The sequence below is a fragment of the Patiria miniata genome, unplaced genomic scaffold, assembly GCF_015706575.1.
Source record: "Patiria miniata isolate m_02_andy unplaced genomic scaffold, ASM1570657v1 HiC_scaffold_29, whole genome shotgun sequence".
Taxonomy (NCBI): domain Eukaryota; kingdom Metazoa; phylum Echinodermata; class Asteroidea; order Valvatida; family Asterinidae; genus Patiria; species Patiria miniata.
The window spans coordinates 13811255-13837314 of record NW_024037068.1 but is presented as its reverse complement, the minus strand read 5'-3'; the positions used below and the strand labels follow the sequence as shown (position 1 = coordinate 13837314).

Here is a 26060-nt window from a genome sequence, read left to right as displayed (position 1 = left end):
ACCATATTGCTCGTATTTACAGAAACTTTTGACTTGTCTGATAAACTTGGCATTATCAGAAAACTGACAACGCTGTAGTTATTCACTGGATTATGCCAGAACACGAAGCATTTTGCAATAACTTTTTAATGTAAATCAAGACGATTTTAACTGCAGCTAGAAAGCACTCGGAGAGCGCAAACCTCCGCTAGGGCTAAACAATTCCCAATTGTCAGTACACCCAAAAGAAATAAATGGTGGTAAAAAAGGTAAAGGTCCCATAGCCATTACTGGCTGTAGGGGCAGTGGGATGTTAGAGGTCCACTGTGTCTTGGGCGCGGTATATAAGTGGCGGGGCCCAGTCCTCTCCTCTCGCCGTCTTACCTTCCCTGAACGAATCGGGTACACATTTTACCGTTGGGTCGTCAGAGAGAGTTTTTCCAGTTTTTGGTTCGAATGGGATTCAAACAGCCAACCTTCACTCCGTAGTTCCATGCTCTAGCCGCTCGGCTACGAATCCTAAATGGTGGAGAATCCTTCAACAAAATCCTGGATCACCCAGATCCGGATCACTTCTAAGATCTAATCGATTTGTACTTGTACTAAGGACCACCACAAAAAAAAAAAAAAAAAAAAAAAATCGTACAAATCCATCCATAACTTTTTGAGTTATTTTGTTAACAGACAAATCAACCAACCAACAAACCTAACCGAATCAGATGAAAACATATCCTCCTTGGAGGCGGTAATAAATGAACCGAAAGTGTTCACTTTTATACACACAGATTTTTATTTGTACTCGGATAATAAACTTTGTACACATTATTATTGTACACAGAATGATGAATAAATCACAAACGAAAAGACAAATGTTTTGCAAATTGAATAACTTTTCTTGTTTTTCAGGACAAACAAGTTGGGAAAAACATTTGGGATAAACGCCTACCATTTTTGTAGAAATCAAAGTTGTTGATACATTTAAGGGCCACAGTTGAAATACAGTCTGTATTGACCATGTTACATTTGTTTACAAATTGGATGGTGTGGTTATGTGATGTCAACTTTCAACAAACTGTTCTCTTCTGCAATGCACATGTGTATCTCTGGAAATGTGACTGGTGTAAAAGTGGTTGCATAAACTGTTTAATGTGAGCAACATGACAAAAAAATGATGCCTCTCGTTAGAAGCAACAAAAGTGCTAAAAACCTATAGATGGGTACTTAACAACTGATGTGAAGTTTTACCTCTGTGAATGCTGTATATTCAGAGAAAACTATATTCTAGGATCTTGGTTTCAATCTTGGAGTCATGTTGTGAATTGCGCCCGAAATCGTTCGCATTCAGCCCATTGCAGCTACCCGAGGTCACGCACTGAACTGATGAATAATACACGCCTGACACTGTTACTAGTGTGAGCAAAATGCTACGCCTATAGAATACTCGAATGCTAATCGTTGGCGTAACGTGAACGCACAAGAGGACCTTCGCATGGATTATGCGCGTTGTTTAAAATACATGTATTATATGATGATCTTTCAAAACCACAGGACATTCGTGCATAGCATAACATCGTTACATGCTGCCTATTTTTGGTAACACAATTCGATACATGTAGTAATAATAGATGTCGTGTCGAGGTTTTATTAGATATCTATGACAACAGGTGACCGAAGACCCGATACACAGGCATGAAACTTTTCCTCGGATCGGCTGATTTCCTCTTTTTGTACTTAATACCATGAATGCCATTCAAAATAGAAAAACGCTGAAGAAAGTCGTGGAAAGATTTGAATTTCATCTTTTGTTTTGTTTTTACCCCCCCCCCCCTTTAACTTCCCAGTTGCATGCTGGGATATACATGTAGATGGTGCTCGCTGAATGGTCAGAATCTCGAGGTCAAAGACGCAGTCATTTTGTGCATAATTAATCGCCGAGTCTGCTCGCATATCAAACACCCTTGCTGAGCAAGAAGTTATCTCCCCCTTTTAAAGCTCAAGTAAAGTTTTTGGCAACAAAATTGGTCTTGTTAACATCCTAATCAACAGGATAGTGAAAGTGATATAAAAACTGTACAAGCATGGGGAACAATTCTGCAGAGTAGCTAAGCACAGGGAGTGAAATAATGAGAATGAGCCTGGAGTGAAATAATGGTTGCACAATGGAAGGTTCCCCCAGTTTAAATACCCAGTGTCAAAACAAAGACAAATATTCATTCATTCATTCGTTAGACATTGGCATTTGCCCGTGGCCTCTTCCTCAAATTATACACAGTTGGGATCACTGGCTCCGCTCCCACCACAGCCCGTCTTTCCAGTGTTGCTGCTTTCAGTTAGTTGGTGTCACACCCTGACCATTCACGGATGTTGTCCACCCAGCGCAAATATGCCAAGTTTTTTTTTAAAAGCAGTGCATTCTTTTTTAGTGAAAGATGTTGACACTCTCCGAGCAGCTTTTGCATAAAAAATTACCATTAGGTTCTTGTCCAAATGTTTAGCAATTAATTTTAATCAAGAAAGACTAATAACTGCTTAGCAGCACCGTGAATTTGGGTCCCCACAACTTGTTCACAAAAGCAAAATGATCAGTCAGTGGTTTACATGACTACAACTGTAGGTGTGTCAAAAAAACGGAAAATTTACGAAAAAGCCAAAGGATTTCAGAAAACTAATCTATCGGTGTCCTCGCCTCCCGCCCCGGAAGCGCCACCGTAGTCGTCCCCATCGTCATCCGCCCCGCCCCGGTTCTTCAACTTGTTGTCCAGCTTGTTCTCTTCAGCTAGGTTCTTGAAATGCTAAAAAAGGATTGAAACAAAAGAAAGAAAACTTCAATTGATTCAGAAGAGCTATTCACCTAAAGTCTTCTCATGCATCTGGCCTACACAATGAGCCAGACTCGGTCACTTCTTTGATGTCCCAGAGTAATCCTTTGTGATAGTACTGCCAGACTCACACTTGTGAGCCAGGCAGTGATATGGGGGTGCAGGCCACATTGGTCCAAGTCAACTCGGTCCTAGGTCAACTCGGTCCTAGGTCAACTCGGTCCCAGGTCAACTCGGTCCCAGGTCAACTCGGTCCCAGGTCAACTCGGTCCCAGGTCAACTCGGTCCCAGGTCAACTCGGTCCCAGGTCAACTCGGTCCCAAGTCAACTCGGTCCCAAGTCAACTCGGTCCCAAGTCAACTCGGTCCCAAGTCAACTCGGTCCCAAGTCAACTCGGTCCCAAGTCAACTCGGTCCCAAGTCAACTCGGTCCCAAGTCAACTCGGTCCCAAGTCAACTCGGTCCCAAGTCAACTCGGTCCCAAGTCAACTCGGTCCCAAGTCAACTCGGTCCCAAGTCAACTCGGTCCCAAGTCAACTCGGTCCCAAGTCAACTCGGTCCCAAGTCAACTCGGTCCCAAGTCAACTCGGTCCCAAGTCAACTCGGTCCCAAGTCAACTCGGTCCCAAGTCAACTCGGTCCCAAGTCAACTCGGTCCCAAGTCAACTCGGTCCCAAGTCAACTCGGTCCCAAGTCAACTCGGTCCCAAGTCAACTCGGTCCCAAGTCAACTCGGTCCCAAGTCAACTCGGTCCCAAGTCAACTCGGTCCCAAGTCAACTCGGTCCCAAGTCAACTCGGTCCCAAGTCCCAAGTCAACTCGGTCCCAAGTCAACTCGGTCCCAAGTCAACTCGGTCCCAAGTCAACTCGGTCCCAAGTCAACTCGGTCCCAAGTCAACTCGGTCCCAAGTCAACTCGGTCCCAAGTCAACTCGGTCCCAAGTCAACTCGGTCCCAAGTCAACTCGGTCCCAAGTCAACTCGGTCCCAAGTCAACTCGGTCCCAAGTCAACTCGGTCCCAAGTCAACTCGGTCCCAAGTCAACTCGGTCCCAAGTCAACTCGGTCCCAAGTCAACTCCGTCCCAAGTCAACTCCGTCCCAAGTCAACTCCGTCCCAAGTCAACTCCGTCCCAAGTCAACTCCGTCCCAAGTCAACTCCGTCCCAAGTCAACTCCGTCCCAAGTCAACTCCGTCCCAAGTCAACTCCGTCCCAAGTCAACTCCGTCCCAAGTCAACTCCGTCCCAAGTCAACTCCGTCCCAAGTCAACTCCGTCCCAAGTCAACTCCGTCCCAAGTCAACTCCGTCACTGGGGGAAAAAAATCAATGTACGCAAACAGGATTTTCAGGTCTCTTGATGTACCCTAGCGTGGCACAGCCCCTAGCATGGCACCATTTGTTTTTGGCCCTGGTGCCTTGCTAGAGCATTTTTTTCCCCTCAGATTTCACAGTTGACATGGGACCCAATTGACTTGGACCGAGTTGACTTATGACCGAGTTAACCTGGGAGGGAGTTGGCCTGGGACCGAGTTGGCCTGGGACCGAGTTGACTTACATGTATGACCGAGTTAACCTGGGACGGAGTTGACCTGGGACCGAATTGACTTGGACCGAGTTGACTTATGACCGAGTTAACCTGGGACGGAGTTGACCTGGGACCGAGTTGGCCTGGGACCGAGTTGACTTATGACCGAGTTAACCTGGGATGGAGTTGACCTGGGACCGAATTGACTTGGACCGAGTTGACTTATGACCGAGTTAACCTGGGTCGGAGTTGACCTGGGACCGAGTTGGCCTGGGACCGAGTTGACTTGGGACCGAGTTGACTTACTGGGGTCGTTCAGACACCGTTTTAAATTGCCTTAAAACACCGGTTGAACTTGTTTCGGTGTAACTTTCTTGCTAAAACGATGTCTGAACACTTTTATATTTAAACCGAGTCAAGTACAACTTGTCGCTAAAACGGCAACTTTTGACTCGGACCGAGTTGACTCAAAACCGTGCTATGATGTAGGATTACTTTGCGACATCAATGAAGGGGCTAAGCCTGGCACATTGGTCCAACTGAGATCCAACCTAGTGTCCGCTTTGCCCCCTTCTCACTGTCTGTCTCCCCGACTCGCTTCCACTTGACAGTCAGTCAGTGAGTCTGTCAGACTGGGGCAAAGAGGACACTCAGTTGGTTGAAACCCCCCCCCCCTTACAAACTTGAAAGAAAACAATGAAATGACTCCATTTGGCCCAGTGGTATTTTCTCCCTGTCCATCTCTGTGACCCAGGTTCACATCCCTTCCCAACAAGTGGATCTTTCCCCTACAATATTTATTTTTAAGAGGACACTCAGTTGGTTGACCCCCCCCCAACAAACTTGAAAGAAAACAATGAAATGACTCAATTTGGCCCAGTGGTGTTTTCCCCTTGTCCATCTCTGAGACCCAGGTTCACATCCCCTCCCGACAAGTGGATCTTTCCCATACAATATTTATTTTTAAGAGGACACTCAGTTGGTTGACCCCCCCCCCAACAAACTTGAAAGAAAACAATGAAATGACTCAATTTGGCCCAGTGGTATTTTCCCCTTGTCCATCTCTGAGACCCAGGTTCACATCCCCTCCCGACAAGTGGATCTTTCCCATACAAAATTTATTCTTAAGAGGACACTCAGTTGGTTGACCCCCCCCCCCCAACAAAATTGAAAGAAAACAATGAAATGACTCCATTTGGCCCAGTGGTATTTTCTCCCTGTCCATCTCTGTGACCCAGGTTCGCATCCTGGATCTGTGGATCCTGGTTCGCAAGTGGATCTTTCCCCTACAATATTTAATCTGTAATTTCCTAATGTTTTTGTGTTGCAACCTTTCCTCCAGTTGTTATACTCGACAGGCTTCTTTTTCTCTACTAGCTACAGTGCTGTTATGTGGATGCTTTAGAGGAAATCCTTCATTCCAGTGCAATACGGTAATCCAATAAAAACGTCAGTTGTATGCCATAAATTTAGGGAATAAACCACAAAAATGCAATACAAATCAGGCATGCAACTTTTCAGCTGATCAGCTGATTTCCTCTTTTTTTACCTCCCATGTGTGCCATTGAAAATAGAAAAATACTGTACAAAGTCTGGGAAATATTTGATTTTCCTCTTTTTTTTGTGATTCCCCAGTTGCATGCCTGACAAATGCGGGACTGGATTTTGGTTGGTTCTTTTCGTTTTACCGACCACTGGAATGTCTCAGTACATTTCTTCGTCTAACAACTATAAAGTCCCTACTGAAAAGTTTGGACAAAAGTCCTTTTTTACCAAATTTGGTTGAATTATCAAAATAACTACACACAAAACAGAAAAAAATCTGAGTAACTTGAAACAAACTACAGTCGAGTATCGTTAATACAAACTCGTTTGGACCTAGCCAAATTGTTTGTTATATCAGAATTTTGTATTAAGAGGAACATCAGTCCCATTCATTGTGCACATAATGCACAGTCGGGACTAAGGCTTTATGTTTGTTATAACCAGAATTTTGTATTAACAGAGTTTGTACTAACGAGATTCGACTGTACATTAATCTGACAGTTGTTTTAAAATATATTCATGTACATGTATATATTTTTTCATTCATAAAATTTGAGCCAAGAGCCTTTGCCAAAAATTGGTTGAGTGTTGTAACTACCTTTTAGCTCCCAACCTACAGTGTTCTATGTGGGAGGCATAAAACAGTTTTGAAAAATGTTTGAGAAAAAATCCATAACTGCAATAAATTCATTGTATAAAGCACAAAAATGAATTAAAAAAAACCTGAATTGAAAAAACTGAAGTCGGCTCGTTTTGTAGATCTTCGCAGATTTTACCTGTGAATTTTTGAACTCGGAGTAGAGTGTGAAGAGGACGTGCAGAGCCTGGACTCTGCTCTGGTAGACAGGTATATCCAAGATGGCGCAGACCATGTCCACGTATTGGTCCAAATCACAGGCAACGTCGGCCGTTGGGAGACCCACTCGCTTCAGGAGCTCTTCAAACTCTGGCGGCCATTCCTGCATCAGGGACTCGATGTCCGGCATTGTTCTGTTTGGGAAAACAAAATAGAAGTAAAACTGATTCCATGTGTGTGTTTAGCAATGACTGCATTGTGGGGAAGTTTTTTTGACTTCTACTGTCCCCACAGCATCTTTGGTCCTCACAATAACTATCGCTTGTCAGGTGTGTGTCACAACTACAGAACAAGTATGTGTGCGTGTACAACCACTGCCTTGTGGGGTACCGGAACAATGGGAGGTACCCCACAAGGAATGCCCACAGACTCGCGGCGTACCGTTTTGGTAGGATGCTGGGATGCAACCTCAATCCTGCCAAATCCTACAACTGCCTCCATGTAAACATTGCATACAGCCTCAATCCTCCAAAATCATGTTATTTCTTGAATATGGGTCACCACTGCCTCAATCCTGCAAAATCCTCCAGCAGTCTCTGTCAATATGTGTTGAGGCAGAGCCAGTGACATCCTGGAGCAGTGCAGTATAATCTAGGCCTAAATTTACGCACGGCCGGCTGTGCATAAACAATACAAGGCCCACAATAAGACCTTTGCAAAGTGCATCCTACAATATCAGCCACACATTTTTGCCATATAGCCTAAATCCTACAAAATCCTCCATTTGCAAAGAGGATTTTGGAGGATTTGGGAAGGTTAGGGTGTACAACAAGACCTGTGCCCAATAATAGTGGATAAGCAAGCAATTTTTGTTGCATCACTTAAAATTTTTTAATATCCAGCATGAACTTGGAATTGTGTACAGTATACATGTACAGGGTGAGTGCAGAATACATGTATCTTTTCTACTACTGTAATGGTCTCAGAAGGCTGTGCAGTTGGTGCGAAATTAACCTGAACTTGAAGAGATTTGTAAGTGGATTATAATAAGAATAAGGTAAATACCTGGGCCAATTGCATTGACTTGCCAGGCGGAAAATGTCGCTCTACAAATTAACGTACTCATCAAAAACCAGACGGGAACCATGCAGTCAATAGCAATACATCACATGGCATTTTGGCTGGTACCTTATGTTTGCTAACCACGGCACTTCTGTTCTTAGCACATTTTAGTGCTGGGAATCTCCATTAAATAGACATTCAAGACGCAATATGTCACGCTTTGTTTACATGTGCGCTTTCCCATGAGAGCCAGGTGGGACGCGGGAAAGCGCAGGTATGTAAACAAAGCGTGATGTCATTACGTATGAGGTCTACTGGCCAAAGCTGAGTTGATCATTTTTGTTACCCTGAACAATATGTGGTTTCAAACCAGTGTTGTAGTCGAGTCCATCACAAGTGCACTGCAAGAGTTGCCACAAGTAAATCACATGTCGTGTCACACGTCTCGTCACAAGTTACAGTGGATAATAGTGAATGACAACACTTCATTCTTATAGCTCTTGACTTAAATTGGGATTGGATGACTTGTGATGGACTTGTGAGGGACTTTGTGATGGACTTGTAATGGACTTGTGAGGACTTGTGATGGACTTGTGATGGACTTGTGACTGACTTGTGACTGACTTGTGATGGACTTGTGACTGACTTGTGAGGGACTAGTGATGGACTAGTGATGGACTTGTGATGGACTTGTGATAGACTTGTGACTGACTTGTGATGGACTTGTGATGGACTTGTGATGGACTTGTGATGGACCTGTGATGGACTTGTGATGGACTTGTGATGGACTTGTGATGGACTTGTGGGAAGTTATGAACGGGTTGGACTTATGGGGAATTGATATGGACCGGACAGCAACACAGTTTCAAACTCACTTGTTGTAGTGGACAGTCGGCGGCGGCTTGGATCGGTGCAGGTTGCTGATGCTCTCGATCCAGTTCTGCACCAGTTTGGGGTTCTTGCTGGCTTCATCGATGCTGCGGACCTGCATGGCCTTGGTAGTGGTCTGCTTGGAGATGGCCCGCAGTGTCAGGTCTAGGACTGTGGGGTCCGACTGCTTAGCGCAGGGTTCGTCCAGGACCGTCAGGCCCAAGGTGTCCGGCTGGTTGTCTGGACGTGGGATCTAGGGAGGTGAGGGGGATTATGGCGGACAAGAGAATTAGTTTTGGTCTTCTTTGAAATTTCCCCTTGCTGAGAAGTATTTAATTCCGAAAACCTAGTAAGTGAATCATAATGGATTATTCACGATTTGAAGGCAATCTTTATGTTGTCACGCTGATTTCCAAGCCACAAGATCTACCCTGTAGTGAGATGAAGGGAACGAAAATGGACCACAGATGGGTCTATATTGTTGGCTTGTTGAATGGCCATGCAACTGACACAGACATTCGGTTATAAATGAATAATAACTTTGATGACATGAAGACAGTCTACAGTCCTTCTGATTTGAGGCGTGCGATTGCACCCCCACGCCATCACACGCCTAAAAGCTTCCCCGAGAAGTGCGAATAATTGGACACCATGAATCCCTCTGTACTGCAGACCTCGGCATGCATTTACGGCATAATTATACTTCACAATATGTGGAAATAAAGCATGTCAGAGAAGAGGAAAAAAAAAGCCAAACATTAAGCCTACCATATCAATATAATTTATAGTACCAAGACCGGAAACCCAGAACTTGAATTATTACATTTTCAGTGTACCGTACCACTACCCAATATCTATGGGTTCTCCTGCAAAAGTAATTCAGATTTAAGAAAGCTTGCAAAATATTCCTACAGGAATTATGATTTAGCTACCATACCGTATAAAGTACACATAAAAAACTTCGAATAAAGATCCTTGGGTCTGTGGTGGACAGATTAATAAAAAAATTGGTAGGATTGGGCAATAAACAACCCCTTTTAGTGAGCTCTTGACATGGCTTTACTGTAAACCTAGATGAATATTATAAAAACAATACCAGATTGTTCATTCCCAGCTTGGACCACAGAATCACACGCCTAGAATAAATCACACGCCTAGAAAAATCAAGGTGTGCCTTGTTCCACACACCTGTGATTTTTAAATCAGAAGGACTGAGTCTAGTCTTTGGGCTTGTGTTTCTAGAGATGCTGAGTTGCTAATTACAACAGGTGCGTGATGCTGAGCTTGCTGGGATGTACATCAATCCAGGCCAAAAACTGTACCCTCATGGAGATCCCCAAACATACTGAAAGCAATTGTGATACGATCAAGCTACATGAGTCGTTTGTCGACCCTGGTCAAAACAAATTTTATTACAGATTTCAAAAGAGCACAATCTCAGCATTACTGCTGTGAAAACCGCATGCTGATACCATCTTTAGTTCAAAAATCATGGAAGTCGGAACACCAACAGATGTGATGAAGTGATGTGATGAAGTGGACCTCTATTTTGGCCTGTATCTCCACATAAAAATTCCTGACAAATGACTCATTTAGCTTGATGGCATCACAATTGTTCAGAAAATGCCCGTTTACATTCGTCGGGTAGCAAGCAAAACGGGCATCCTAAATTAAAAGATCCTACGCTGTCTGTCTGTCTGTTTGTCTGAAATCTGATGTCTGTCTGATGTCTGTGTGTCATCTTTATTGTAAAAGGCCTAAAAGCGTGTGTGCAAGCACTTAAATGGTCCTTTAATAAATGTATGCTCTGATTTTAATGTCCTTTGACGTCACAGTTGGCACGTGAAATAAATGATTTATTTTGTTTTGCTTTTTTGGCACATTTTTTTCTTTCAGACTTCGAATAGTTACATATTACAACATTATCTCTGTGCAAACACCCCAAAATGTATCAGTATCGCTATTACGCAAAACATAACGTTGATGATGAAAAATGTGGCAAAATTGCTGCATCAAGGTTTACTACGCCCACTTGGGGTCAACATGCAAATTGAAGTCAAAGCATAGAGCTATATTAAATTACTAGAGCGCTAACTTGATGTACAAAGTAATGCCTGATGGGGGCACCCATGTTTGTGCACAAACCTATGGAAAACTCAAAATTTTGTATGGCTTTTGTACGGCTATTTGCATATCTGCGTCTGTATTCCATACCGGTGCGTCATCGAAGCCAACACGCCCAAAACCGAAATGCACGATCAGCAAATGAGCGTTTCGTTTTGCTCTACGCAAACAGCGCAACGTGTGCGCGTCCCTCCGCTGCAGATGCTTTTCGCCGTGACGTTTTTTGAACCGTCATGACCCGCTTAAGATGTTTGCGTATCTTCTACTTGCGCGTTGCATTTAGAGTACACTTTTAAAATTCAATCCATCTACTTTGATTGTGTTCTACAAACACGCACATAAGTTCAAAATGTCTGCGCCCAGAGCGGCTTCAAAGCGTCTCCGCGCGCAAGAATGAGGAGTTAGCGCTCTAGTAATTTAATATAGTTCTATGAGTCAAAGTAAACAATAAACTATGACTCTGCTCAGCTTACGGGTGCCATGCAAAGCGCGGCATGCCGCTAGTATTCACATAAAAGGGAGGTTTCGCAAGCGAACCGATACGCTTACACTTACGTTTAGCTATCCATGTCCGTTTTTTACTTACGTGTAGTGATCGAGATATGCGTGTCGTCAGCACGTATGACGTCATACACCACTCACTATCAGCTAAACGTGCAGACGACACGCATATCTCGCTCGCTACACGTAAGTAAAAAACTGATACGGATAGCTAAGCGTAAGTGTAAGCGTATCCGTTCGCTTGCGAAACCTCCCTAATAACTGAGGTTTAACCCTCCATCCCACTCAACCAACAACCAACCCTTTAGCCTCTTAGGCCAAAAAAAAAAGTCTCCGGTTTCTGGTATGGAGCTTGCCTCAAAAGTGGTGCGGCGACGCGGCTTTTTTTTTTTTTTTTTTGGCTTCAAATGTCGGCTGATGACTGCAAATGGTGCCCGACTAAACTTAGTGCAAATATATGGGAGTCCAGAGAGGCCACATAAAGCTTACTCTCGATCATAACCCCATCTAAAAACACGTTAAAATTGTGCAGCAGCAGAATTCCAGTCAAACCAGTGAGTTTGGCGGTTTTGAGACATCATCTTGTATTGAAAAAAAAACTTTTTCATTTTGCCGACGCGCATGGCTGCGGCGACGCGCGCGCATACCAGAAACCGGAGACTTTTTTTTTTTGGCCTTAAGTCCACTACATACCTTGATGAAGGCATCAATGTCGCCCACTGCTGGAATGTAGTCGGGAATGAACGGCTTCAGCTTGTGTTCCAGCTCTATGGTCTGAGGCGTGTAGCGAGTGATGTACTGGAACAGCTCCTTGATGTCGGAGCTGACTGGTAGGTTCTCATACTCGGCTGGATCGTACGCTCTGAAAAACAAAGAAGTGTTTTTGACGATTTTAATGAGAGGCAATACAGGCAGTATCTCTAGCTTCACAAAATCATCATCACTATGTTAGCATCATCATCATTTCACATCATTGCCCAGCGTACTCTACAAGGGGTGCCGAGAGGGCAGCAGCCAATTTCATTAAACTTTACGCCATGGTATAACTCCCCTTACACCACAATTTATGGCCTTAAAGTTGCGTTAGTTGCATTACAACCGTACCCCTTCAGATCCATGGTATTTCATTCCTCTTCCTCCTCTTCATCCTTCTCTGACGAGTCACTTTCATCTTCAACACTATTACCCTACTCACCATCACCACCACGACCCCCATTGTGACCTTTTCCCCCCCAGAGCCATATTTCTCCCTCCTCCTCATCCTACTCTGATGGGTCACTTCCGTCTTCACCACTATTACCCTACTCACCATCACCACCACGACCCCATAATGACCTTTTCCCCCAGAGCCATATTTCTTCCCCCTCCTCATCCTCCTCTGATGGGTCACTTCCGTCTTCACCACTATTACCCTACTCACCACGACCCCATAATGACCTTTTCCTCCAGAGCCATATTTCTTCCCTCCTCCTCATCCTCCTCTGATGGGTCACTTCCGTCTTCACTATTACCCTACTCACCATCACCACCACGACCCCAATAACGACCTTTTCCCCCAGAGCCATATTTCTTCCCTCCTCCTCATCCTCCTCTGATGGGTCACTTTCGTCTTCACTATTACCCTACTCACCATCACCACCACGACCCCGATAACGACCTTTTCCCCCAGAGCCATATTTCTCCCTCCTCCTCATCCTCCTCTGACGAGTCACTTCCGTCTTCACCACTATTACCCTACTCACCGTCACCACCACGATCCCCATAACAACCTTTCCCCCAAGAGCCATATTTCTTCCCTCCTCCTCATCCTCATCTGATGGGTCACTTCTGTCTTCACCACTATTACCCAACTCACCATCACCACCACGACCCCATAACGACCTTTTCCCCCAGAGCCATATTTCTTCCCTCCTCCTCCTCTGCCAAGCCACTTCCATCTTCACCACTACTTCCCTATCATTATCACCTTAGAGCCTTATTCATCTCCAACTCTGTCTTATCCTCCTCCGAGTCAGTCCAATCTTCTCGACCACTACCCTAGTTACCATCACCATCATGATCTCCATTAATGACCTTACCCTCTAGAGCCATATTTCTTCCCTCCTCCTCCTCCCCTGTCAAGTCACTTCCATCTTCACCACCACTAACCTATCATTATCACCACTATGACCCATCACTGCCTTAATACTCCAGAGCCTTATTTTTTTGCCATCTACATCTGATCCTCCTCCGACGAGTCAGTTCAATCTTTCCGAACACTACCCAATTACCATCACTGCCTTAATACTCCACCAGAACCTTATTTCTTCCCTCCTCCTTATCCCCCTCCTCCTTCAAGTCAGTCCTGTCTTCACCACTACTACCCTACTCACCATCACCATCATGACCCCCATAATGACCTTACCCCTCTAGAGCCATATTTCTTCCCTCCTCCTCCTCTTCATCCTCCTCAGACGAGTCACTCCCGTCTTCATCATCATCATCATCGTCTTCTTCATCGTCGTCATCGTCCGACGGCACCTGCTGCCTTGCCGGAGCTTGCCGCTGCTGTGGAATCTGGGAAATGGGCTGAGGAGCCAAACAAAAGAAAACAAGCGTGTCACTAAACGGAGGTTTCAAAAACTGCCTTTATCACCCGGTTTTTTTTAAACCACGGCTATGATTCTGGCTTTGGCTTTGTCTAGATGGGTTCCAAACTAAATGGAAACACTCTAAAGTTTTCCCCTACATTGGTGTCCCTGAAGCAATCCAGTGTTCTCCAACCTGTAAATATAACCTGGTGCCCTGCCAAGCTTTCTGAGGCACCCGCCAAACTTCAAAAGCTGCCGCCAACCTTAAAAACTTGCCCGCCATGCTTTAAAAGAAAGGAAAAAATAACAAAAAAGAAAAACAAGTGGGACTACATTTTGGCCAGAAACTCTGCCAAAAGCAGTTACATGGAACACTTGTCAAACTGACAAGCCTGCCCATTGTAGCAATCAATCAGGTCAAAAGTCTCAAGGCCAAACTGCCTCAGAGTCCATGGTCACTGATGTGTTAAAAAAAACAGGTGATGCTAAGCCAGTATTGTACTTAATTGTTAGTGTTACTGTGTTAGAAATGGCCTAAAAGCTGTTATCCGTACATAATGTACATGTTCGTCTGCAAATAGCACCCCCTAGCATAAAGAAATGTATGACTGCAAATAGCGCCCCTAACATAGCGCCCCCCCCCCTCCGCTTTTTGACCACGCACTGACCTTTAATTTTCAAAGTTGGAGAACACTGCAACCTGTGGTTTTATATTGGGCTAGAGAGTTCCCCGTCACATATTTCACCCTCCCCCTAACTCAGGGGCCCTGAAGCCAAAGCTTTAGACTTAGCCATGGTTTGGAAAACACCCTACAGTTCACTACCATCATCAGCTATGTGCATCAACTGTCCAGGGCCCAATTTCACCGCGCTGCTTAACAGTTAGCAGAAAAGTTGTGTATAGCATAGCAGAAAAATTCGCTAACCTTAAGCACTATTTCACGGCGTTTGTGTGCTAACGGTCGCGCGTGCATGGAGATCTATATTGTTACATCACTAAGTTAAGCAAATTTTTCCTTGAAGTTAGCGTGCCTTTTGCTGTGCTTATGCTTACCGTCTCTGTGAAATAGATGGAGGCTATATTAGCAGAAAATTGTGTGCTTAGCAGCGCCGTGAAATTGGGCCCAGGTGCATTCTCACAGCACTACACAGCCAGAAAAACTCTACTGATCCACCGGTAATCAGGCATCATCAAATAACCACAAAAACCTTACAGTAGGTGTTGTGACTTAGGAAAACTGAAGGAAAAGTAATTTAGAAATAATTGTAGAAAGATGAAATATATACACTGCAAGTATTCTCAGGGGTGTGAGTGACCACTGATAAAAATAGCTGAAAAAGCTGAACCTTGGAAATCTCCTATACTTTTGTACACAGCAAAGTGAGGGAAAAAAGCTGAAATCCAAAACAAAAACAGCTGAAATCAGCTTTAAAGCTGAGATTTCACACCCCTGTATTCTGCTTCTGCTGTGAAGCTGTACAAGTTCCTGGGGCAGTGACATGTTGAAAAATTGCTGACATTTAACCAGTTCGCGCCGGTATTATTTTGACAAGAACGGAATAAGGCGCAGGATTATTTTTCGCTTGGCCTCAGCCAGGCGGGTTGAAGCCATCACCCTCGGGCAGCACACTCATATTTCCGGCCTCACTCGCTGCGAGCGGGTCGCTGACAGATGTTTCCGGCCTCCCTCCCTGCGTGTTTATCCGTCATCCGTTCCGAATACCGTAAAACCTTTGCGTGTATACACGTCATCCGGCGCGAATGGTTAAAAGACATCAAACAACTTGTAATTGTAAATTTGTTAGTTTGAACATAAGTGATTCGCAATTTTAAACTGTGCAAAGGCAATGTGCAGCACTGCCACACATCAATACACACTGTGAATATTCATATTATGCAAATGTATACCTGGGCGGGGCTTATCATTTGAGCTATCTGATAAGATTCATCCAAATCCTTTTAACCAGAATGCAGGGAGGCAAATTTGGGTGGTTATTGTACAAAAGATTACTTTTTATTTAAACTAAACATACATTAAAGAAGAAAACTATTCAATGCGAGAGAGATACATACGTACAAAGTGGCATGCAAAATTAAAAGACAGTTCTTTGCGAAATAGAGTCTGTGTTAAAAAAAAAAAAAATGTCTCAGTACATGTATGTATGTGGCACCCTTCTGAATTTCACTTGGGTAAAGATAATAATAATACCGGTACAAGATTTTAGGCTTTGCATGGTGGAGTATCGATTTAGTTCTCGGTTTGTGGTAACACTATGTGGTTGTGTCTACTTTGTTCAGTAGATTTAGTTTTCGATAAGAACTGTCCTGCTGGTTCAAAAAAGGAACTTGTCCTGCTTATTATCCACTTTTGCTAAGTACAATGGAAGGCGGTGGGACTTCTCGCAATTATCTTCACTGAGACTGAATGATAATAAGCAGGACAATTTCCTTATTTTGAACCAGCAGGACAGTTCTTATTGGAACTAAATCTACTGAGCAAAAGTAGACACAACCACATGGTGTTACCGCAAACTGAAGCTGTATCAATAATAATACAATAAAAAAGTAAAGAAAATCCAAGATACAGTACAGGAACTGGACTAGTAAACTGTACTGAGTAAATGTTAAATTAAATAGTCCTTTGATCTTGTGATTTAAAACAGTACATACAAATGTAGGTATGGTTCTAGAACTACCATTGTATGACCATGAATTTGGAGGTGCTATGCTTTTGTTTCACAGTGATTTACATGAGCAGGCTTTGGTACATTCATTGTTTCTAAATTAAACTAACGAAGCCAGTTACCATATGAAAACAGTCTATTGGAGCACATTTAGGCACCGTTTTCACGAAATTACAATTTTTTCGATTTCAATTTTTTTCTCTCACTGTTTTGCTTTAGAACATTGTACTCAATCATTTTTACATATTTCTGTAAGCAAAACATCATTAATTTCCAAATAACATTGATGATGCAAGGGGCAGACATCTCGATAATTGTATTTTGCATTTTCACGAAGAGTAACATACATTTTAACCCCTTGAACGCGTACAAAACCTATTGCACAGAAAGGCGTAAAAGTAGGTCAACTGAGATTTTCGTTTTCACAAAGAGCCTTTTGTTACATGTACATTGTCAGCTGCGCGCTCGTACGCACGCCCCTTCCATATGGAAAACACATTGAACAGAGAGGGCCAAAATGCAGAAAACCTGAATTTTCATTTTCACGAACAGACACATATCTTTACTAATTAATTTTTCGCTAATTAACTAAGTTAATTCTAATTACTGGGTTCACGTAAAAATTCACCTCACATAGAATCAAGTGAAAGTTTGTTGCAAAGTAATAATTTTTGCAGTTTTAAAAATAGTAGAAACTTCTTTTCGATCACCTCGAAAACGCTTTTTCTTCAAAATCCACATATGTGGCTCTTCGTGAAAACGGTGACGATTTCATATACAAAAGGGGTTTCTGAAATCTCACAGATTTTGGAAAGTGTGAAAGGCCCTATAGCTTGGTTCGGTACGTTACCAATTACTGAAGAGCGAACAATGCGACACCACTAAGCAAAGTCTTGTTCACGAAAACCGTTTGGTCAAAAAAATTTGGAAACTTGTACAGTGTACAGTGTTTATTGTTACCTTCACGGTTTGATCCATATCCTTAACGTGCACAGAATAAGGGGGAAACAAAAACAACAAAGAGTTGTGCTAGGAATGGTTAAAAAAAAAAATTACAGGGAAGATTTAGCAGGTTGGATTTCAATTTAGCAGGATCAGAGAGGAAGAGGGGGAGGGTTGGAGGGGAGGGGGAGGGTTGGAGGGGAGGGGGAGGGTTGTAGAGGGAGTGGAGGACAAAGTGTGGGGATTAAAGGGAATATACATCATTTGCTTTTGCTGTAATTTTCAGAAATGGATGGAATTGGGGGGTTGGAAATATATAGCAAATATAGTTACACTGACTTTTTTGAGGTTTTGGGTTCAAAAATGCTATAAAAACCAAGAAAAACAATCATTTTCCTGTAGTCTGGTTCCCTGACTCCATGAAGAAGAAACAGAGCAGTTTACATACGTTGGGGAATTGTAAGGTCAGGGAACCAGTCTAGCTGGCTTGTACCCGTTCATAGGTGTGTAATCGGTTGCAAACAAGTGCGATGGTCAATTGGGGCCAGTATTTGAAAAAAGCAAGTTTTTTCCAACGCTGATCGGCCGATCAGCGTTGGAAATTGATACAAAAATAGCACTTTTCTTGAAAATGACAGTATACCAGGTGCCATGATTTTACAGGATGCTTTACACTGTCATTCACTAACACAGTCCAGCAAGGTATTTCAAAATGATTTGGTGGTTTTATTTTTTGATGTTTGCAAATGTTGTATTTTCCCTTTAAAAGGGGGTAAGGGTGTTTTGAACAATTGTGCATGGATTTTAGTGGAATACACAGGTGAAACAAAGTTGTCGCCTACAAAAACAAACAAACCCAAAAACAGACTCTGCGAGGAGGGGATGAGATGTATATGGTTAGAACTGTCCTGAATACACCAAATATTTGAATATTCTATCATCTACCGAATATTTGAATACAGCTTTTTGCTGGTTTGAATATTCATATAAAACAAAAGAACTACGCACATACACGTGTGACTGTGATTTTATTTTATCCTAAAGTTGCGACGCTTCATTGCTAGGTGCCACATTTCAGTCGGCGGTATTACTTTTTTATCAATTGTGGTTAGCTGTTCAAATCCTTGTACCAGGTTAAAGCCCTTTAAAGAGGTTGTGGAATGCTCGAAGACATTTCCGTCATTTTTCGGGTATATGCAGCCTAAGGTGTGATGAAATAAAAACGACTATTGTTTCTGTCATAAAATGAGTACAAAAGGTACTTTTGAGAGCTGTTTTTCAAGTCCTGTCATGCCTGTTTCGACCCGAACGTGCAATTTGTGTAAAAGTCGTCGTTGCGGGCAGCAAACAAAACACAGTAAATCGTGACGTAATAAACAGGACTCCCGATGCAGAGTAGCATAAACGAGTCCTGTTTATTACGTCACGATTTACTGTGTTTTGTTTGCTGCCCGCAATGACGACTTTACACAAATTGCTCTCAAAAGTACCCTTTGTACTCATTTCATGACAGAAACAATAGTCGTTTTTATTTCATCACACCTTAGGCTACATATACCCGAAAAAATGACGGAAATGTCTTCGGGCATTCCACAACCTCTTTAAACACTATACTAAAGTGCAAAACACTCCAGGTCCTCATATCGATCACCACGCGTACATTTTAAATAGCGCCCTCTTCATGCAACTTTTTACCGGTGCTGTACGCAGGTGCACCTGGCAGGGGAGGAATTGAAAAATGCACCAATGGATTTTACCACATTTTGTCGACTTTTCTTTTTTTGAGCAAGACTCTCAAAAATTGATTCCTAGCAAAAATGGAGGTAGTTATTTATTATTATCTTTACATTTCAACTGTTCGTTTCAATACCTTTGTTTCCATGGGACCCTGTTCAAAATCGTCGTCTGAATTGTCGTCCATTGAGCCTGGTGAGGCTATGCCCCTGATGCCACCGGTGTGCAGACTACTCCCACGAGCTGAAAATGAAGGGACAAGAAAAGATCAGTGACACCAAACAAAATAATAAAAAAATTATAAACAGATGAACCTGGAAAAGATAGGATGGACACATACACACAGAGTTCACTTTTACACCGAAGAGTAAAAGTAAACAGAAATGCAGAACAGTGGCTTAAATACTCCGACCTGCAGGTGATTTCACAAAACAGTGTGTAACTTACGCCATGCGCAGGACTTTTACAACAAATGTATTGCGCAATAAACCTCCGATCAATTTTACGTTTTAAATAATCTAAACATCTCGGACGAGGATAATGGAAAAAAGCATTTACGATGGCTGATTGTGTATGATTTTGTTCGTTCATTAGAATCACCTCCGCCCACCACTTTGAAACTATTTTTGTTCGACTTTCTTTGGAATTGTGCGGCAGCTCTAAAAACAGACAAAGTGTTATTGTGCCTTGATCTGTACAGTACCATAAATGTAAAACAAACCCTGGGCGGGTGTCGAGGAAGATTGACACACTAAAGAGAGAACTGCATGTAGGTTATGATCTGATACACCGTGCCCTCTGGAGACGTGCACACAATGGGGAACAAAAGATTGTATACGTCTCCACAGGGCAATTTCTATAGATGAATATATGTACGTCTCCACAAGATTTTCACGAAATAGATATGGATTTTACTCAAAAACTAGGAATTTCCAAGGTGGGTGATCCGTCAGAAATGGAAGAGTTTTAGAAAAGGGATATTAAGTCCGAATTTCAGCCAAGGAAATTAATTCTGGTTAAAATAAGAGCATTTTGAAACTTCACATTCAAACTCGAAAACTTTACTACACGAGAACAAAGAAATGTCTCCACAAGAATACAAAATTCAGTATGTGTGGGCTGAGGTTTATGACAACGGCAATCTCCTACCACACAGACCCCTAATTTTTATGGGGCTGGAGTGGACAGAATTGTGCAACAAAGAAAAACTACTCTACAGAACCCTGAACGGACATGTGGATAGACAAGAGTGATACATCCAGGAGAGAGTCAAGTTGACAGGGCTGGAACGGATATCATTGAAAACCAGTGGCAACACCATGTGCATTATACCACTGGCCTCCACATTTATGTAAACATCCACATGTAGCCTCAATCCTGCAAATTAATTCCTCCATTAGTTCATGAATATGGTCCATCTGATCCCTTAAATTGTCATTAAAAGTCCATTTCTCAGTAAAAAGAATCTTTAAGAGATGTTTCACTGACATTTACATGGGGCTTATATAGGACTAATCATGGAAGGGTATTTTCCCGTTTTTTTTTAATGACCCTGGCCACTGAGGATTATCATTGGTTATACATAACGGTACACTGGGTCTATCTCCATGGGTAAACAAAGGACTTTCTTAAGGGTGTTTTCACGGACTCTTAATATGGCTGAATATGTTGAACAATCCGTGAAAATTTAGTTAACTGTAATTTCATGGGAAAATGGCTCTTAAACGAATTTTTAAGGGATGAAGATGTTCATAGTGGGAATCCTGCACAATCCTGCGGCAGTGACTGTCAATATGTTGGGGCTTGGCCAATGACATCCTGGAGCAGTACGGAGGATTTCAAGCATAATCCAGACCTATATTTATGCATGGCTGATCACAAACACACAAGGTCCGGCCCAAGACCTTGACAAAGTGCATCCTACCGGTGTGAAACCAGTAAAGCACTTTTGCCATGTAACCTCAATCCTCCAAATTCCTCCACTTTGGCAAAGAGGATTTGGAAGGATTCAGCACAGTTAGGGTTAACGGATAGCTGTCAGACTGGATACGTGCAGTGCAGGCATATGTTATAATAATAATAATAATAACTGTATTTGTATAGCGCTTTTTGCCAGAGGATACAATGCGCTGGGGGAGAATGCAACCAAAGCCAGGTAAATGAAGTATATGAACATTATGAGACCCATTATGTAGCACCTTTTTGCTAGGTGCTGCGGCGCATAATTGCTACCACTGCCAGAAACACCGGGGCAAACCCCTCCTCTTAGCGACAAGTGCTACTGGGTTCTTTAACGTGCATTACACAACACACGGGACCTACGGCTTTACATCCCATCCGAAGGACGAAGCAATAATGGTAAAGTGCCTTGCTCAGGAGCACAAGCACCATGTTCCCACGGTCAGGATTCGAACCGGTGTACCACGGCACACGAGTCGAACACCGTAACCATTGGACTACAGCACCCCATAATGATGATTATGATGCATTGTGGGACGTTTTGTGCAGCACAAAATCATGTTCGTCGCGCAAACTGTCCTTGATGCAACGAGCAGCACACATGTGTATTGTTCCTTCACTGCACACTTCCAATCTATCTGTAAAAGTGTCCATGCGGAACATTGTACAACATGCAAGTCTGAGTGCACAGAAGAGAGCAACTGAGACATAACCTAGGGGTGCAGACCAGTAAATCGGTCCAAAATTGCCTACGCCGGCCAAATCACGATTTGCATGCCCTCAAAATCTTCAGTATTTGAGCATGCTGTGGGCCATGAACTTGAGGGTTTGTAAAAAATATGGGTGGAAGCCGTGCACAGGACTGGGAGCTTGCAGTTCTGTGTAATTTGGATGTAATTTGGACCCTAAAAGCGCTCTACTTTGCAATGGAGTGTAGGCATCGTTTTTCAAAATGGCGATGGGCTTCAGGACTATTTTCAGGGGTGATCATTTCAGATGGAAATTTCTCTTTAAAGTCATCAGTTGCAGTGTTCTAGCCAGGCATTAAATAGCGCTAGCACCCACTACGCTTTCGGAAATAAGTGCTACGCTTAAATCGTGCCGCTACGCTACCGCAACGCTATAAATTTTGGTTGCAAAAAAAAAAATCTGCTCCCAATTCCGTTTGTTCGTATACAACAAGCGCAGCGACTTCGAGCATTGCGCACTGGCCGTACGACACAGCGAAAAATAAACAACGATCCAACCGCACGTACCCCGTACGATGTCCTATTCAATTGACCCCCCGAAAATTGAAAAGAAAATGAAAGATGATGAAATAAGCTTTAATTTGATGTGTGTCTCGAACACCTTGGAGAGTTGTGAGTATTTTTCCCGTATTTTTGAAGTGGGAGCATTTACCATTGGGGTCTACATGGAAGTTTATTTACTGGTCTGCTACCCTAGGACAAACAGGTGTACAGACAGGGTGATACAGTACCTGGGAGAGTACCAGGTTGCCTGGGGCTGGGTGTGTACTGAGATGCAACCTCCTCAGCGTCTGGGATCTCTAAGGACTCATCATAGGGTTGGTTGGTCACAAGTTTAGTCTGCAAAAGCAACAAAACAATTTGTTTTAATCCTTGATGTGCAAACTCGATGGAGTACATACCACAGATGTGTAAAATTTGAAATTCTTAATATAAATCAATATTCATTTTTACACTAAAAATTAACAGAACTACAGGGTGAGTCAAAAAAAGCGGAACCCCAACCCCCAAACATATATTTCATATTTGAAGCAATATGAAGCGCCAAAAATAATAGTGACTGAAAAGCCATTTTCAGGAACTACTTTTAAATAAAAAATGTTACTGAAATTGTTCAATCCGTTCAAAGAATATTACCATTTAAAAGCAATGATCCTAACACCTGTTTCGTCAAAAAAAACCCAGCAATTTATTGTTTATTCTGACTGTTTGGAACAACAAAGAAAATGACACAGAAACATTGTTTCAACAACTATCAACAACTACAATATCTTTATTAACAAACCAGCATGGGCAACCAATTTGATTGATAAAATCCATTGTTTTAAGAAAAGACGGGCCTTCAAAAGGACTTGGTTGAATAGTTTTAACCTTTAAACATATTAAACTGAGATTTTAGCCTATCGCTGGTGATATTTGAAGACGATTGTGACGTCGATTCTTAGAATCGCATTTTTGGACGAAAGAGCTTTTAGGATCATTGTCTTTAAATTATCACTATTGCTTGAACGGATTGAACAATTTCAGAAATTCTTTCATCTAAAAGTAGCTTATGAAATTGGCCTTCCAGTAACTTTTATTTTTGTAATTTTTTGATGTTACATATTGTTTTAAATATGAAATTTTGGGGGTTCCACTTTTTTTATTACTCGCCCTGTAACTAGGCTGTATCTTTTCTATTCTGATTTCAATGAGGTCAAATGCCTTAGTCGATCACCAGGCAGTGTAATTAAGATAGTGGATATTTTGCCGGAGGTAATGACGGCAAACTAACGTTTACTAAAGGTTTGCCGGCGGCAATCCATATCAACAGAGGGCGCTGTACTCTTTAAGATAGGGCTGAATTATAAGATGTATTAAATTCCCACCAAAAGTTGCATAGCACGTTTGGTGTAGTGGTTAAGCTGAGGCTCTAGTAAGCGGGATGACTCGCGTTCGATTCCGACTGCACCACATTTTTAAGGTTTTTTTTTCTCATCCCCAAATAAATAAGAATATTCTTCTTTTATTATTTAAACATGTCTCAAACATTTTTTGCAGAGTAGGCAGGCCTACTCTGCAAAAAATTTTCTTTTTCAGATTTGTGGCTCTGGAGGATTTTTTTTAAAAGGGAAATAAAGTCTGAAATTATACATGTTATAATATGGTCTGAATCCCATCTTGTGAATACGAGGTAACAACGATAATTTTGGCATGGAGCCAGACTAAAACTTGTCACCGGAAAATGTTAGTACAAAAAAACAGTAACTGCGCATGTTCAGTGGAATATCCGACAAACTAACATTTACTAAAGGTTTGCCGTCTCCGGCAAAATATACACTGGAAAAAACCCTGACATTAGTGACAATCAATAAATCAACTAGGGGCCTAGGCTATAAACTTTCATTGCCTTCAACCCCTTCGGGCCATCATTATTGAAGAACATTTTGGTCTTGGCAACTCAGTATTGGCCAAGTAAAAAGAAACATTTACTTGGCCAAGACTGAGTTGCGAAGACCAAAATGTTCTTCAATAATGATGGCCCAAAGGGGTTGAAGGCAATGAGAGTTTATTGGACTTTTAGTTTAACCAAAAAAAACCAAAAACATCCTTGGCCCCCTAGCTAGCTAGGCCTAGTCATACATTTTGCGGCAGCAACAACCACGACAATGTCAATGTGCATAACCAATGGCGTAAAAAAGTTGTGTACAAAATCCTAGCAACAACGCTGTCCTTCATTTTGTGCTCAATCCATTAAATTTGGCAACCATATTTCTATGAAACAAAGGTACGAAATACACCATTCTAGTAACACATTAAATACTACGGTACTTTCTTCCGTGAAAGTGAAGGTTTTAGTTGAAGAAATATAAAATAAATGTGGAAAAATTGGACTTACACCTCGACTCTCTTCGTCGGAATCATCCGCCATCAGAAGAATGTTGGTGCGATTGGTCTGTTTCCCGCACCATACCACTCAGTTCACATTATAGCGCAGCCGCACAGTGCAGTAATATTGTTCACCAGACTACAAATATTTTTGAAACCTCGGACTCATTTTGCATGTTTGGCTTCACGAATTTGTGCGTCAAATTCGACTCATGAATGCTTAAAAAAATCGATATGGTTCCGTGATCCACGTCAGAAAAATTTAATCATACAATAGTGTAGGTAGAATTTATACAATTTTCTTTCAGTTTAAAATTCTTTATTCTTGTCTGAAGCATGTCTGAAGCAACCTCGTCCCCAGGGTGTCGAGCAGTACGCGCCCACTACTACCTGCTTTCTCAATGCGGTTGGAAATAAAGTAAGCACTGGGGACGAGGTTGTGTCTGAAGCATAGCCACTGAAAGAAAACGTTTTTTTTTTTTTTAAAGTGCATTAAAACCATTGATCTCAATGATTAAAACCCAACCTCGTCTCCAGGGTGTCGAGCAGTACGTGCCCACCACTAGCTGATCTATCCAGGGCTTACTATAAATGGAAACATGTTGGAAATAAAGTAAGCACTGGGGACGATGTTGATTAACCCGTTTTGTCTCGTCGAGATATTGCACAGGTACTTTGCCTTAAAGTTTCAACAAAATAGCGCTGGTAACCAATCATACATACATGTTTATTCAGGATCCATGCGACAAAGAGAGCTCCAACACCTGTCACTATCAGTCATATAGATCATACAAAAATTCTCGTCAAGAAATTACGGTGCTAACAAATTTGGCATAACTTTGGCATACAAAGCTATAAATAAATCAGTATCCTGTTTGTATGCTAATTTTCTCTAATAACTAGTCCCCCATTTCCGAGCCTTTCTCGAGTCGTATTACGTTCAACATATGACAGCCTCCGCCTCTGCTTGAAATGAAAGGAACACTGTAGCTAAATAATGAACGTTTTCATTAAAATTCATATGAATCCCGACCCAATTGGCACTATCCTGTCACGGTTAATTTCAGTATTCCAACTTCTATTTCTGTCCCAGAAAGGTTGCCTCTCCTAACTTTTTTTCCCTCTTCTACTTGATTTTCCTCTTCGATCTCGATCATTGAACCTGATCCCTCTTCAACTATAGTCTGAGTTCCACCCGTTATCCACGGAGAAGTCTCCTAACGTCTGATATGTCAATTAAAGTATGCAGATTTATACGATCTCACCTAACTCAGCCAATCGGAGACGACATTACTAAATCGTGACATCATTTCATTTCCAAATCATGACTAAACGTAT

At 42.3% G+C, this 26060-nt stretch overlaps 1 protein-coding gene across 3 annotated transcripts; it reads right to left on the bottom strand.

The window, feature by feature from the left end:
- Window positions 1-2208: 2208 nt before the first annotated feature.
- On the bottom strand, window positions 2209-24857 carry LOC119735563 (intraflagellar transport protein 46 homolog). Of its 3 annotated transcripts, XM_038209316.1 has the most exons (10): window positions 24733-24857; window positions 22586-22694; window positions 19283-19389; window positions 15695-15742; window positions 13652-13783; window positions 13294-13324; window positions 11909-12078; window positions 8596-8843; window positions 6639-6852; window positions 2209-2771 (listed from the first exon to the last, which is right to left on the bottom strand). In XM_038209316.1, the coding sequence occupies exons 1-10, from the start codon at window positions 24763-24765 to the stop codon at window positions 2637-2639; spliced, it is 1227 nt and encodes a 408-aa protein (XP_038065244.1). In that variant the 5' UTR covers window positions 24766-24857; the 3' UTR covers window positions 2209-2636. The 3 variants fall into 3 exon arrangements, with proteins under 3 accessions (XP_038065244.1, XP_038065243.1, XP_038065245.1); XM_038209315.1 differs by lacking the exon at window positions 13294-13324 and having other exon boundaries at window positions 11909-12077; window positions 13620-13783; XM_038209317.1 differs by lacking the exons at window positions 13294-13324; window positions 15695-15742 and having other exon boundaries at window positions 11909-12077; window positions 13620-13783.
- Between the last annotated feature and the right edge of the window lie 1203 nt (window positions 24858-26060).